The 16,914-nt window shown below is 38.6% G+C and overlaps 2 protein-coding genes across 2 annotated transcripts in view; one reads left to right on the forward strand and one right to left on the reverse strand.

Annotated features, from left to right (window-relative positions):
- Positions 1-16,914, reverse strand: part of LOC130929280 (calpain-5-like) — a 43,425-nt gene that overhangs the window by 6,716 nt on the left and 19,795 nt on the right. The gene's annotated exons all lie outside the window — the stretch shown is intronic.
- cnpy4 (canopy FGF signaling regulator 4) lies at positions 2,642-4,863 on the forward strand. The gene is made up of 6 exons (XM_057856362.1): positions 2,642-2,775; positions 2,857-2,983; positions 3,061-3,157; positions 3,226-3,348; positions 4,440-4,557; positions 4,622-4,863. Exons 1-6 carry the CDS (start codon positions 2,682-2,684, stop codon positions 4,708-4,710), a joined length of 648 nt encoding a protein of 215 aa, XP_057712345.1. The 5' UTR covers positions 2,642-2,681; the 3' UTR covers positions 4,711-4,863.

A 16,914-nucleotide genomic window follows, 5' to 3' on the forward strand; every position in this document is an offset into this window, starting at 1 on the left:
ACACCTGTCCACAATCTCAGTCAGTCACACTCCAAACCCCACTATGGCCAAGACCAAAGAGCTGTCAAAGGACACCAGAGACAAAACTGTAGACCTGCCACAGGCTGGGAAGACAGAATCTGCAATAGGTAAAACGCTTGGTGTAAAGAAATCAACTGTGGGGACATACTAGACCACTGATAATCTCCCTCGATCTGGGGCTCCATGCAAGATCTCACCCCGTGGTGTAAAAATGATAACAAGAACGGTGAGCAAAAATCCCAGAACCACACGGGGGGACCTAGTGAATGACCTACAGAGAGCTTGGACCACACTAACAAAGGCTACTATCAGTAACATAATGCGCCCTCAGGGACTCAAATCCTGCAATGCCAGACGTGTCCCCCTGCTGAAGCCAGTACACGTCCAGGCCCGTCTGCATTTCGCTGGAGAGCATTTGGATGGTCCAGAAGAGGACTGGGAGAATGTGTTATGGTCAGATGAAACCAAAATAGAACTTTTTGGTAGAAACACAGGTTCTCGTGTTTGGAGGAGAAAGAATACTGAATTGCATCCGAAGAACACCATACCCACTGTGAAGCATGGGGGTGGAAACATCATGCTTCGGGGCTGTTTTTCTGCAAAGGGACCAGGACGACTGATCTGTGTAAAGGAAAGAATGAATGGGGCCATGTATCGAGAGATTTTGAGTGAAAATCTCCTTCCTTCAGCAAGGGCATTGAAGATGAGACGTGGTTGGGTCTTTCAGCGTGACAATGATCTCAAACACACAGCCAGGGCAACAAAGGAGTGACTTCGTAAGAAGCATTTTAAGGTCCTGGAGTGGCCTAGCCAGTCTCCAGATCTCAACCCCATAGAAAATCAGTGGAGGATGTTGAAAGTCCGTGTTGCACAACGACAGCCCCGAAACATCACTGCTCTAGAGGAGATCTGCATGGAGGAATGGGCCAAAATACCAGCAACAGTGTGTGAAAAGCTTGTGAAGAGTTACAGAAAACGTTTGGACTCCGTTATTGCCAACAAAGGGTACATAAGAAAGTATTGAGATGAACTTTTGGTATTGACCAAATACTTATTTTCCACCATGACTTGCAAATAAATTCTTTAAAAATCAAACAATGCGATTTTCTAAGTTTTTTTTCCACATTCTGTCTCTCATGGTTGAGTTTTACCCATGTTGACAATTACAGGCCTTTATAATATTTTCAAGTGGGAGAACTTGCACAATTAGTGGTTGACTAAATACTTACTTGCCCCACTGTATGTGTGTGTGTATATATATATATATATATATATATATATATATATATATATATATATATATATATAAGAAAACAATTGTTTGTGCATGCATATATTGTAAAATTTTTGAAATACTGTATTTATTTATTGGGGAAAAAAATCTGCGATTGACTGAGGGCGCAAAGTTTGAAGCGCAAAGTAGCGAGGGATAACTGTATGACAATAGTGGTAGGGAAAAAATAACAGCATAACCTGCATGTACACTGTTTGGTGGGAACGGGACATGAATAAGACCAAACAGATTGGGTGAACGGGGGTGAGGGCTACATTTCTCACTCATATGAATCCAATGAATTGATAGGCTAAATTATCAATGCAAAATAGATCTATTGATTTATACTAACTTTCACTCTGCAAATTTATAATGGCTTAATTTGATCATTTTTCTTAAATCTAGTCGAATAATTTTCTCCATCTTGTTTTGAGTGTTAAAACAAAAATGAAAACGTTAATTAAACTAATTCTCCGCAGTTAACAGTAGAAAACACATAAAGGAGAATATTTCTCTCAAAGCAGCTTCCAACTCGAGTTGGGAAATTCACACAGATGAATGTTATGCCAACTCTGACTTTCAGTAGCAAAATTAGTGGTGTGTTCCCCACCTCCACAACATTGACTTCTTTTTACAATACTTAGAGTGGCCTCTGCTGGAGGATAATAATATTCCTCGTTTTCGAAGGGAGCAGATGATGCAGCATGTTGTATTTATGTCGGGGCTGTGATTGCGTGTGTGTGTGTGTGTGGGGGGGGGGGGGGGGGGATCAAGTCCTCAGCCAGTCAAACGTGTTTGAGGAGAAAACAATGGACTGGCACATTCAGCAAGTGAAAGGGTCAATGTAAGTCTGAACTAAATGAAAGTAATTAACTTAATAATGGTAGGGTCAATTCTATCCTTACAACATATGGAAAGAATCTAAATTACCTATGGAACTGAATTCATTATATAATGCAAATAAGTTGCTTAAAGGTTGGTGGGGACAATTTGAGCATCTTGAAAAGTTGGTAGTGTGCCCCTACCGTCCCTATGCAAACCTTCGCCCTTGCTTGACAGCGCAAATGATAATTTGTGCATCGATATTGATGAAACAGTGCAAAAATTGTATCATGTAACTGTGCCAAAATTGCATATAAACCACCCCGATTGCAACAGATGTCTGAGAACATAATTATTAAAGAGGTGCACGTGTCAATGTTTAGGCATTAGCAGTGTAATGTTATTTTCATTTTTGTTTCACCAAAATGGAAGCCTCTGCTGTTATCATTAAAAATCGCTAGATGGCGGTGTTGTGGTTTGCTGGAAAACAGCAGAAATCTGAGTGAATTTATACGCATGCGCAGTCGCACCCGAAACAAACTAGTCCACCATCTCACCAACAACTATGCAATTTGCCAGCGTGGCAGTGATTTATTTGCTTCATATCCACATTTTCGTTGGAGCGGACGACGACGCGCGACTACCCAATAAATGTGAAGGTTAGAAGTCGCTAAATCTCTAGCCACCTAGTGGCGCTATAAGGTACTCGACTCCTCTGTAAATTACATTTCTCTTACTAGTGTGCAAGTTTCTAACATTGGAACTCCAGGAAGCCTTGCATGGAAGCCGTCGCTCCAAAGAAGTGCTGGAGGTGGGAGAAGTGTTGGACACTGGTAGGAGAAGAAAAACTATCAAGTACAACAACTCGTACGTCCATTTTTATGGCAACTTAGTGAAAATGTGGCACGATAACAGCACCGAGACTTCAGAAATTAATTTCCCAGGGAGACGCGCCTAATGGAGGCCATGGAGAACATCTGCGAGCGCATCCTGCAGTACAGCGTTCACGCCGAGCGTCCTGGCAGTTTGCGCTACTCCAAGGTGGTGACATCCATCCGCTCAAGCCCGATTTCCAGTTGCGCCTCTGACGCATCTGTCGTGTGACGCAGGGTGCGAGCCAAACCATGACAACGCTGAAGAACCTGGTTCACAAAGGCGTCAAAGTGGATTTAGGCCTGCCGTACGAACTGTGGGATGAGCCGTCCGTTGAGGTGACGGACATGAAGAAACAGGTACGAATGTAACGAAGTACATCGTTTCTGTACTTAAGTTCAGATACATAAAAATGGACTGGAGTACAAGTATGAACTAGAAACTGCAATTTCTTGAGAAAAAAATTACTCTGGGTCTTTACTGTGTGAAGATACAGATCTTAGCCCTGCCCAAGTTGGTTTGGGGACATTTCTGGGACAATATCAGGCCACTTCCTGTTGATTTGGGGACATTTTGGGGGGCATGTCCTGGTCATACCAAGTCATTTGGGGACATTTGGTGGGCGTGACCTGGTCATATCAGGTAATTTGGGGACATTTGGGGGCCTGGCCTGGTCATATCAGGTAATTTTGGGACATTTGGGGGCATGTCCGATTGATATATGGTCATTTCCTGTTGTTTTGGGGACTGTCTTTTTTGCCATTGAAAATGAATGGGAAAAAATTTGGACGTCCATGGACGACAATGTAATCTACTTTCGTAGCCGTCAATGAAATCCAAGTGCATTGGCATCAATAGAATGGACAAACATGCCCATCAATGGCATTCAACAAAGTAAATGTCATTGAAAATGAATGGGAAAAATGTGGACGTCCATGGTCGTCAATGGCATCGACATCCATATGCGTCAATGGAATCCAAGTACATTGGCATCATTAGAAATAATACATGGCCGTCAATGTCATTTGTCTAAATTGGCCTCAATGCAAAGTTACTGCTATTGCAAATGAATGAGAAATTTGGACATCCATGGCCGTCAACAGCATCGACTTACATATGCCTCAATGGAATCCGAGTACATCGGCATCAATAGATCTTGGCTTGACTTGGCTGTCAGTGGCATCAATGCAATGTAAATTTAACTGGAAATTCCATTGAACGTGAATTGGGAAATTTGAACGTTGCATCCCATTAAAAATGAATGGGAAAGTTTTTTTTTTTTTGGGCATAATGGTCACTTGTCCCCGGGGCCCTGCAAGTCTGTTGACAGCCCTGAATGCACCACTAAGTACTTTATATGTACTTCATATTTGAACTCAAGTAAAGTACAGATACACACAAAAATGTACTTTAGTCCAGTAATAATTCACCAAGTGTTCATATACTTCAGTGCGAGACCATGTTGGAGCAGTACGAGGAAGCAGTGGAGACCTGGTACTTTCACCATCAAGATGAAAAGCTGGAGGACTTCCTGTGCAAGAAGCGGGTCCTTGATGCAGCCGAGAGAGGTAAGACAATACTCTCGAAGTAGACGGCGTCAGCTTTCCCTTATGTTTGTCCTTTCTTGTGTAGAATGTCTCACTGAGGTGTGGAATGGGGATTCGGGGACTGAAGAAGACGCAGAGGGCGGGGCCACGACGAGACTTGCAGGCGAACTTTAAAAAATGTTGATACTTTTAGTCACACAAATGCACAGCTGGGCCGAAAACCAAAAGTGGTTTTTGCCACATGGCAAAAAAAAATTGCCACATGTCAAAAAAAATTTGCCACACGGCAAAAAAGTTTTGCCGCCACATGATAAAAAAAAATTTGCCGCCACATGGCAAAAACGTTTTGCCACATGGCAAAAAAAATTTTGCCACATGGCAAAAAAAAATTTGCCACATAAAAAAAAAAGCCACCTGGCAAAACATTTTGCCAAATGGCAAAAAAATGCCACATGGCAAAAAAAAAAAAGGCTCATGGCAAAAACGTTCTGACACATGGCAAAAAAAATTTGACACTTGGCAAAAAAAAAAAAAAATGCCATATGGCAAAAAAAAATTTGACACATGGCAAAAAAGTTTTGCCGCCACATGGCAAAAAAAAATTTGCCGCCACATGGCAAAAAAGTTTTGCCACATGGCAAAAAATGTTTTGCCACATGGCAAAAAAAAAATTGCCACATAAAAAAAAAAGCCACATGGCAAAACATTTTGCCAAATGGCAAAAAAATGCCACATGGCAAAAACGTTCTGACACATGGCAAAAAAAAATTGACACATGGCAAAAAATGCCATATGGCAAAAAAAATTTTGACACATGGCAAAAAAAAGCCACATGGCAAAAAGTTTTGCCAAATGGCAAAAAAAATGCCACATGGCAAAAAGAATTGCCACATGGAAAAAACGTTTTGATACATGCCAAAAAAAAATGCCACATGGCAAAAAAAATGCCACATGGCAAAAGAATTTTGCCGCATGGCAAAAAAAAGCCACATGGCAAAATTTTTTGCCACATGGCAAAAAAAAATGCCACATGGAAAGAAAGTTTTGATACATGGCAAAAAAAAAAAAAACGCCACATGGCAAAAAAAAATTGCCACATGGCCAAAAAAATGCCAAATGGCAAAAGAAAATTTGCCACATGGCTAAAGAATTTTGCCGCATGGCAAAAAAAAGTTGCCACATGGCAAATACCACATTTGGTTCTCGCTGTCTCTCCACATGCAATATGTACAGTCGTTGTTTTTTTAAATATCCAAAATAAACTATTTTAAAATAATGCTTACACTTGATTGTTGATGAATTGTAATTCCGTGGGCAGCCACAAGAGGGCGCCACAAGCATACGAATAGACTCATCTAATTTCACTTGAATTTTTTTGTTATGTTTAGCTAGACCAAAATAATAATTGTCACTTTCTTGCCAGGTAAATTTTGAATAAACGCTTTTATTAAAGTAGATATAACATTTTTTTTTTTTTTTTTTTTTTAAACCTTGCACTGCATTATAATTCATTTCTTTACTGTGCGCTTCTCCCCTGGAGGCAATAAATCTGCCATATGAAATCACACTGTAAATAGTTTGATGATGACGTATGAAGAGCGCCTCCCTGCATGCTGGTCCATTAGTTCTGGCTGTTCTGGTTCTTTCTCTGCTGCGGTTTGGCCTCTCCAAGCACCTGTCAAGCTGTCAATTCCGACGCCAACGAAGCTCCAGTTCGAAAATGTAATAGCGAGTGACGTGGTGAACAATAGAGAAATGCAGGACTTCATTTTCACTTGTTGTTCTTGTACGTTTCACGAAGCCCCTATAAGCAGTGGTTCTTTACCTGGGTTTGATCGAACCATTAGGGGTTCGGCGAAGGTTAAGACATAAGGCCCAAATTTCGACGTTGACTAAAGGCAAAGATGCAAAGTGTCATTTTAGGCTATTTTTTGGATTGGTTTGCCCACAGTTCCACAGGCTAATGGGAGGAAAAAATGCAGGTTTGCTCAGTGGAAGGTTTAATCGTACTTGGTATGAGGAAGTATAACAGGCCCCATGGACCGCCCAGATAATAACAAAAAACATTTGCCATTCACGCCATGTAAATAGCGTAATTTCATTAGCCAACGCGAAAATCAACAGCAAAAGGCAAACTTATTTGTAGTGAATTTTAAATGTGAAGAAATTTGATTAAATTCACTTAGATACTAGCTTGCTAGCTTCACAATATTGTTTTTTGAATCAGAAAAAAAATTGCTTTATTGTTAAATTCTGAAGGGTTTGGTGAATGCAGATGTGAAACTTTTGGGATTCGGTACTGGAACCCCTTAAAGGGGCATCGACAGAAATGAAATAAAAAACCTTCTGGTGCGTAGCAGGTAGTACGTGGTGCGCACAACAAACTATCTGGTGCGCACCAGATAGGATGTGGCACGCAGTAGAAATGGGTGTGCACGAGAAACAATTTGGTACGCAGCAGATAGTATGTCGCATGCACGAGAAACAATCTGGTGCGCACCAGAGAGTATGTGGCATGCACTAGAAACCATCTGGTGCGCACGAGAAACAATCTGGTGCGCACCAGATAGTACGTGGCGTGTACGAGAAACTGGTGTGCACGGGAAACAATCTGATGCGCACCAGATAGAATGTGGTGCACACTCGAAACTATCTTGTGCACACGAGGAAACAATCTGGTACGCACCAGATAGAATGTGGCGCGCACTAGGAACAATATGGTGCACACTAAAACCTATTTGGTGCGCACCAGAGTATTTGGTATGCACGAGGAACTATCTGGTGCACACCAGATAGTATGTGGCACGCACTAGAAACTGGTCTGCACTAGAAACTATCTGGTGCGCACCAGATAGTATGTGGCACGCAGTAGAAACTGGTGTGCACTAGAAACTATCTGGTGCACACGAGAAACAATCTGGTAGATAGAATGGGGTCCGCACTAAAAACTAGCTGGTGCACACGACAATCAATCTGCTGCACACCAGTTAGAATGTGGCATGGACTAAAAAAAACTATCTGGTGCACACAAGAAACAATCTGGTGTGCACAGAGAGTATTTGGTATGTACGAGAAACTATCTGGTGCGCACTAGGTAGTATGTGTCGCGCAACAGATAGTGTGTCGCACGCACGAGAAACAATCTGGTGTGCACCAGAGAGTATGTGGCATGCACTAGAAACCATGTGGTGAACACGAAAATCAATCTGGTGCGCACAAGAAACAATCTGCTGCACACCAGACAGAATGTGGCACGGACTAGAAACCATTTGGTGCGCACCAGGCAGTACGTTGCGCGCACTAGAAACTGGTGTGAACAGGAAACAATCTGGTGCGCACCAGATAGAATGTGGTGCACACTAGAAACTGGTGTGCACGAGACGCAATCTGGTGCGCACCAGATAGAATGTGGCCGCAGTAGAAACTGGTGTGCACTAGAAACTATCTGGTGCACACGAGAAACAATCTGCGAGATAGAATGGGGTGCACACTAAAAACTATCTGGTGCACACGAGAAACAATCTACTGCACACCAGATAGAATGTGACACGGACTAAAAAAACAATCTGGTGCTGGTGTGCATAGAGAGTATTTGGTATGTACGAGAAACTATCTGGTGCGCACTAGATAATATGTGGCTTGCAGTAGAAAGTGGTGTGCACTAGAAACTATCTTGTGCACATGAGAAACAATCTGGTACGCACCAGATAGAATGGGGCGTGCACGAGAAACAATCTGGTGCGCACCAGATAGAATGTGGCACACACTAAAAACTATCTGGTGCACACAAGAAACAATCTGGTGCGTACCAGATAGTATGTAGCACGCACGAGAAACAATCTGGTGCGCACCAGAGAGTATGTGGCGTGCACTAGAAACTATCCTGTGCACACGAGAATCAATCTGGTGTTCACCAGATAGTATGTTGAGCGTACTAGAAACTGGTGAGCACGAGAAACAATCTGCTGCGCACCAGAGTATGTGGCGTGCACTAGAAACTATCTAATGCACATTAGAATCAATCTGGTGCACACCAGATAGAATGTGGCGCGCATAAGAAACAATCTGCTGCGCACCAGAGAGTATTTGGTGCGCACCAGAAACAATCTGGTCCACACCAGAGTATTTGTGGAAACTAGTAATCTAGAAACTATCTGATAAGGACGACAAACAATCTGGTGCGCACCAAATAGTATGTGGCGTGTACTAGAAACTAGGGCTGCAACTATCGATTATTTTAGTAGTCGATTAATCGATGAAGTAGTTAGTTCGAATACTCGAGTAACCTGATAAGGAACATGAAAAATTAAAATACCTGAGCTGAGACTCCCACAGTATTAAAAATAAATAAATGATCCATTTACAACAAAAGAACAATTGGCTAACTAGTATAGCAAAAGTCTGCTAGCTTAAATGCTATAAAATGCTAACTTTTTTTTCTCCAATGCTGTTAACAAATGGTTCAGACTTGTATTCCCACAAAAAATGGCTAAATATACATACAAACTAAATTGCGAATGCATTAAAAAACATTAGCCCAAACAAAAACTTAGCTTACGTTGGTCTTAACAGGGAGCAGTTGGATTCAGCCATGTGAAATGAGGCAGAATGAAGGGCAATGTATCCACCCTTCTCAATAAACTAAATGTAAACACTTTCAAAATAAACCATTACAACGCCACTTTAATTAAACGAATACTCGAAGCAACAAAATGTAATTCGAATATTTTTTTCTAATCGAATACTCGAGTTCGTCGATTAATCGTTGCAGCACTACTAGAAACGATTTGGTGCGCACGAGAAACAATCTGGTGCGCACCAGATCATTGGTATTTGGTGAACACTAGAAACTATCTGACAATGTAATGGTGACGATGTGCAAGTAATGCAGTGATATCTTTATAGTTGAGTCCAAGATTGAAGTAGAGCTCAACTAAATCCTGTATTATCATTTTTAGCACGCCAAAACTGCTGGTGTCCGATTTTCACCTGCAGTTTGTGGCCTATGAAAGAGAACTGTCTGGTGCGCGATAATTTCTTGTGTGCACCACATACTATCTGGTGCGCACAAGATGGTTTAAATTTTTTTTTCTGTAGATGTTCCTTTCGGGAATCCGTATCACCTTACACCGCACCTCAAGAAACAGCTCTTTTTTATTGAACGCACCACACAAAGCATCACTGCGCTCCGTCCAAATGGATTGGACGTCTGTCACAGTCAATGGCAGCCAAAGAGTTAAGCGCAGACACGCACATGCGTGAAGAAGCGCACCTGGGGAAACATTCCTCCAGGGACGCCATCAATCAGTTTTACGGCGTTCCTTCTTTCCCACCAATCAAGTGTTCCCTCTCCATTTCCATCTGTATAAGCTTTGCTTCACATCTGACAACCATCTTGTGCATGCCGCCCCGCCAATTAGATTCCAATTCCACTAAACTAAATGGAGCGCGTCGAACAATTAGATAAGACCATGAAGTAAGACGTGATTAACAATTAACGGAAACAAATCTTTGGCTCGACACAATTTACAAATGTACAGAAACTGGTAAGAAAATCAATATGTCGACAACAATGCCAAAGTTTTTTTTCGACTAGCAGCAGCAGCCACTGGATGTAAAAAGACATCAATGTTGTGTAGGTGGGGAACACCCCACTAATTTTGCTATTGAAATTCTGACCTCAGAGTTAGCAGAACATTAAACTGTGAGTTTGCTAACCTGCAAAAATTATACTCAACTTTTATTTTTGTTATTCACTGACTAAGGAGTTTTTCCGTTATATTTAATTTCTTTATTTAGAGAATGTTGAGTGGTCTGAACACAAATTTATTTTTTGCATTCCTGGATAGTTGAGATTATTAACGAGTATATGTTAGAATTATCGCCTTAACGGGCAGTAATTAATTTTTAAAAATTAATCACGTTAAAATATTTGACGCAATTAACGCACATGCCCCGCTCAAACAGATTAAAATGACAGCACAGTGTCATGTTCGCTTGTTGCTTGTGTTTTTTGGTGTTTTGTCGCCCTCTGCTGGCGCTTGGGTAATTATTGACATCAACAATGGTGAGCTATAGTTTATTTTTTTGATTGACAATTTTACAAATTTTATTAAAACGAAAAAATTAAGGGGTTTTATTATAAAATGTCTATAACTTGCACTAACATTTATCTTTTAAGAACTACAAGTTTTTCTATCCATGGATCGCTTTAAGAGAATGTTAATAATGCTAATGCCATCTTGTTGATTTATTGTTATAATAAACAAATACAGTACTTATGTACCGTATGTTGAATGTATATATCCATCATGTGTCTTATCTTTCCAGTCCAACAATAATTTACAGAAAAATATGGCATATTTTATAGATGGTTTGAATTGCGATTAATTATGATTAATTAATTTTTAAGCTGTGATTAACTCGATTAAAAATTTTAATCGTTTGACAGCCCTAGTGTTAACACAAATGATAATTTTTGCATTCCTGGATAGTTGAAATTATTAACAAGTATATGTTAATTTTAGGGCTGTCAAAATTATCACGTTAACGGGCGGTAATTACTTTTTAAAAATTACTCACGTTAAAATATTTGACGCAATTAACGCACATGCCACGCTCAAACAGATTATAATGACAGCACAGTGTCATGTCCACTTGTTACTTGTGTTTTTTGGTGTTTTGTCGCCCTCTGCTGGCGCTTAGGTGCGACTGATTTTATGGGTTTCAGCACCATGATCATTGTGTAATTATTGACATCAACAATGGCGAGCTAATTGAAAATTTTATGGAAACGAAAACATTAAGAGGGGTTTTCATATAAAATTTCTATAACTTGTACTAACATTTATCTTTTAAGAACTACAAGTCTTTCTATCCATAAATCGCTTTAACAGAATGTTAATGTTAATGCCATCTTAATTTATTGTTATAATAAACAAATACAGTACTTATGTACAGTATGTTGAATCCATAGATCTGTCTTATCTTTCCATTCCAAAAATAATTTACAGAAAAATATGGCATATTTTATAGATGGTCTGAATTGCGATTAATTACGATTAATTAACTTTTAAGCTGTGATTAACTCGATTAAAAATTTTAATCGTTTGACAGCCCTGGTACAAACATATTATATATTTATAATATTAGGTGTGAGATGATTGAGACTCATCTAATAAAATGTTTTTTTCATCTTTGTTGTATTTCTTATATTTTTGAATATACCTTTTATGGATAAATCATAATTAAATGATCAAAATAAATTCTTGAATTATGGCCATGAGTAAATTTTAAACACCTCCCGTGGTGTTTAATTCATTGCCTGCCATTGACAAGGACAGACGTCCAATTCATTTTGACTAAGAGATGTTGGCAGTGATTTATTGATATTTGTTTTTTTTTTTTTAAAAAAGTATTCCGTAATATTCGGTCTGTAAACCGCGACTGTCAAATAAAGTGTTACAAAATTCAATATAGAGAAATTAATGAAACAACTGGAACAGTAACTGAAGAAACAATCAGCCCAGAACATGAATTTTGATTATTTACATCTGTAGCGCTGCAATACATGCTAGGGGGGCATGTTTTTAATAGTTCAATTGTTTTAAGCATTTGACAGCCCTAGTTATGTTCAAATATTGCAATATAAATTTGCTAATCAAATCCAGACAATGGAATTAAAAAAAAAAAAAAAAATTATTTATAGTTAGTATAATACAGATTTATTTTGCATTAATCATTTAATTAGGTACATATTCGTGAGAAATGTAGCCCAGATTCACCCAATGTGTTTGGTCTTATTAATGTCCCGTCCCCAGCAAAAAGTCTACATGTAGGTTATTGCTGTTATATTGTATTACACATTTACAATAGAAAAGTATAGCAACAAATGGGAAGACAATAATAATAATAAGCAAAATTAGAGACATTTAAACTCGCAGTTGCTGTCCTTGCAATAAGTTTTTTTCCCCTCTCCTCTCCTCCTCCTCCTCCTTTTTCTATTTCTCGTCCTGCTTTTTTTTTTTCAGACGCGCCGAAGCTGGATGTGCACGAGGACACTTTGCTGGGTGAAGACGCATCTTTAAGGACGCACATGGTGAGCTTTGCCTACTTTTAAATTAATAATTTTCAATTAAACCATTGTTAGAATAGGTTGCTTATAACATTTTTTTTAATCTAAAAGCGAATTCATTGTTGTACCGAATTAATCATCCAATTTGTCATTCTGTGTTAAAAAAAAAAAAACTCGATTTATTGTCAATGCAGAAACAATTGTTCGATATTATAGCGCTGTTTTTGCGGCTGGGGAAAAAAAAAAAAATCAAAAGTTGCTTTTAATTAGAATTCATGACAGCGATATAACCACACGCAATAAAAACAAAATCAATGCAGCCGCTTTGTTTAATTGCCTTTGTGCATTAAATGACTCAGCTCTACAAACATTATTCTTCCCGGAACCTTATAACAGATTGCTGAAATTTGCGCAATTATCCGCGCATGATAAAGCCGCCCGCGTTGCGCTTGCCAAAATCGATCCAAAATGTATTTTAAAAGACTTTCGGCTTCAAACGCTTTTTTTTGCACGAAATCACGTGAAAATTATGCTTAATGCGTAGTCATAAATCTGGATGACCTAATGAGCGAATAAATTACCTCATCTAAATAACTTGTTTTATGATCTGCTGCCAAGGAATTACAAGCACTAACAACAGCATTAATTCATGAAACGTTTTTTTTTTGTTTGTTTTTGAGGGGGCCAAGGAAAAATCCATAAAATTTAGGGGCCCTTTATTTCCCAATGATTTGTTTGTTTTTTTGGAATGCGTCTAAGTGAGTATTCCTATGGGCATCGTGCATGTGGATTTAATTGACACGTACACATTCACCATGCCTCATCTTTGGAATCGCAATGATTTCATTCCCATCTGTTTTGCAATATCAACATGTGAAACCTCCATGCATGGGAAGACCTCTGCCAGCTTGTATGGATGGTAATTAAAAAAAAAAGTGTATGTGTGGAAATTGAATTCACAGTGTGTGTGTTGCAGAAAAATGTATATGGCGGAAAACACAGAGACTGAAAAAGCAGTTTCTGCTCTTGCACCCCTCTTTAAAATAAACTGAACTGTTGTGTTTGATAGACCAATATGTCTATATGCTGCCATAGCAGATTCATAGTGCATTTAGCCCCCGAACTATTTTTAATTTGTCCGTTTTACCCTGGAAACCTCCGTTTACAGACGTCACGCAACCGCTTTTGTTTCAACCTAGTCATAAAACGAAGGTAATATGTTTATCAATCAAAATGTCTGTCATTTTCTGTCATTAACTGATGTTTAATGTTTCGTTTAAAACAGGGGTGTCCAAACTTTTTGCCAAGGGGGCCAGATTTGGCGTGGTAAAAATGCGGGGGGGCGACGTCCTTTACGTAGAACAATATATTTAAGCAAAATTTAGCTAGTCATTCAGTGATTCATTCAGAAATTAAACTAGCTTCAAATTGCTTCAATTACGTATCTTCCTTGTAATCTTGTCGTACATGTCAGCGTGTCTTGTTTGGTAGTATCGCCTCACATTGAAATCTTTAAAAACAGCAACTGTCTCTTTGCAAATGAGGCAAGACACGGTTGTTGCGTATTTTAGTGGAGAAATAGTCCAATTTCCACCTATCCTTGAAGCGTCGACCGTCACAACTTTCTTTTTTTTTTGTTGATTGTCGCCATTTTAGAAAATGGAAGTAATGGGTCACATGGAGTAATGTTGCTTAGCCCTTAAATACCTGCAACATGAAGCAATTATCAGAGAATCCCAAAATTTGAAAAATAAGGTCCTAATGAAACCTTTTTTTCAAATTTGTCAAATGAAATGTCAAAATGAATATGAGTAATAAATAGGGTTGTTCCAATCATGTTTTTTTGCTCCCGATCGTTTTAGTTTGAGTACCTGCCGATCCCGATATTTCCTGATCCGATTGCTTTTTTTTTGTTTTTTTGCTCCTGATTCAATTCCAATTATTCCCGATAATTTTTCCCCGATCATATACATTTTGGCAATGCATTAAGAAAAAAATTAATAAAATTCGGACGATATACATTCAACATTCAGCCCGTTAACGCGATCATTTTGACAGCCCTAAAATTAACATATACTCGTTAATAATCTCAACTATCCAGGAATGCAAAAATTATCATTTGTGTTAAGACTAGGGCTGTCAAATGATTACAATTTTTAATCGAGTTTTTCACAGCTTAAAAATTAATCGGAATTAATTGCAATTCAAACCATCTATAAAATATGCCATAATTTTCTGTAAATTATTGTTGGAATGGAAAGATAAGACACAAGATGGATATATACATTCAACATTCTGTGCATAAGTACTGTATGTGTTTATTATAATAAATCAAGATGGCATTAACATTAACATTCTGTTAAAGCGATCCATGGATAGAAAGACTTGTTCTTAAAAGATAAATGTTAGTACAAGTTATAGAAATTTTATATGAAAACCCCTCTTAATGTTTTCGTTTTATTAAAATTTTCCAATCAAAATATAAACTAGTAGCTCGCCATTGTTGATGTCAATAATTACACAATGCTCATGGTGCTGAAACCCATAAAATCAGTCGCACCCAAGCGCCAGCAGAGGGCGACAAAACACCGAAAAACACAAGTAACAAGAGGACATGACACTGTGTTGTCATTTTGATCTGTTTGAGCGGGGCATGTGCGTTAACTGCTTCAAATATTTTAACGTGATTAGTTTAAAAAATTAATTACCGCCCGTTAACGCGATAATTTTGACAGCCCTAAAACTAACATGTTAATAATCTCAACTATCCAGGAATGCAAAAATTAACATTAGTGTTAAGACCACTCAACATTGTCTAAATAAAGAAATGAAATATAACTGAAAAACTCCTTAGTCAGGGAATAACTAGGGTTGTTCCGATCATGTTTTTTTGCTCCCGATCCGATTGTTTTAGTTTGAGTATCTGCCAATCACGATATTTCCCGATCCGATTGCTTTTTTTTTTGCTCCCGATTCAATTCCAATCATTCCCGATCATATAAATTTTGGCAATGCATTAAGAAAAAAATGAATAAAACTCGGACGAATATATATATTCAACATACAGTACAGTATTTGTTTATTATGACAATAAATCCTCAAGATGGCATTTACATTATAAACATTCTTTCTGTGAGAGGGATCCACGGATAGAAAGACTTGTAATTCTTAAAGGATTAATGTGACTTTGTATATTGTGACTAAATATTGCCATCTAGTGTATTTGTTGAGCTTTCAGTAAATGATACTGTAGCCATTTAACTGTTCTGCCCAAATGCATGATTGGAAGTGCAACCATGACTGTGCGTAGTGGCACTGCCCAAATGCATGATGGGAAGTGCAACCATGACTGTGTGTAGTGGCACCAATTGATATATCTTCTCTGCGTTGGGAAGTAACATAGGGTGTTAAGAAAAAGTCAACCTTTACCGTTCTTCCCCACATTGCTTCCCACGATATTTCTAATTGTTGAGAGAGGGATTTAAAGGCTTTAGCCTATTTAAAAGAGGCTCCAAAGACTGCCAAAATTCTCTCTACTCATTTTACGCTACCTGTTAGCTCTATATGTAGGTAAAACGGTGCCATTATAGATTTAACACGACAATGCGTGAGTGGGTCGTGCAGCGCATGCGTTAATTGCATTAAATATTTTAGCGTGATTAACTCAAATTAATTACCGCCGTTTACATGATAAATTTGATAGCCCTACTTGTAGCCAAAACTAAAGACTCTGGATGAATGTAAGACATTTTGTCTGTAATGTTAAATACAATTAGAAAACGATTTAATTAAAATGTATATATATATATTAAAAAAAGGCATGTCCGATATTTTTTTGCCGATTCCAATACTTTGAAAATGACGTGATCGGGACATCTTTAGTTGTCAACATATTGTTTAAGTGATCAATCAATCAAACATGCATTTGAGGGGGAAAAAACGGACTGGCACATTCAGCAAGTGAAAAGGGGTAAATTTAAGTCTGAACATAATGAAAATAATTCACTTAATAAGAGTAGGGTCAATTCTACCCTTACGGCATATGGAAATAGAATCTAAATGACCTCTATAACTGAAGTCATTATATAATGCAAATAAGGTTGCTTCAATATTGGTGGGGAAAATTCGATCGTCCGAAAAAGTTGGTAGTGTTATGTCCCTAGCGTCCCTATGCAAACCTACACCCTTGTGCGTGTCAAACGGGAAGGGCGACGCGTCTTTAAACTAAAGATACAAACCGGCTCATAATCCACTTTGTGCCACTTCCGCCACTAAAATTAGATTATTACACCAAAAATGGAGCT

This window comes from Corythoichthys intestinalis, chromosome 13, assembly GCF_030265065.1.
Source record: "Corythoichthys intestinalis isolate RoL2023-P3 chromosome 13, ASM3026506v1, whole genome shotgun sequence".
Lineage (NCBI taxonomy): Eukaryota > Metazoa > Chordata > Actinopteri > Syngnathiformes > Syngnathidae > Corythoichthys > Corythoichthys intestinalis.

What these genes read in the sequence shown, in the direction of transcription:
- cnpy4 (XM_057856362.1), top strand. Translation starts at nt 2,682, where the DNA reads ATGCAATTTGCCAGCGTGGCAGTGATTTATTTGCTTCATATCCACATT. An exon ending in ACTATCAAGTACAACAACTC is followed by an intron (nt 2,984 to 3,060) that starts GTACGTCCATTT and finishes TTAATTTCCCAG; the next exon opens with GGAGACGCGCCTAATGGAGG. An exon ending in GCAGTTTGCGCTACTCCAAG is followed by an intron (nt 3,158 to 3,225) that starts GTGGTGACATCC and finishes CGTGTGACGCAG; the next exon opens with GGTGCGAGCCAAACCATGAC.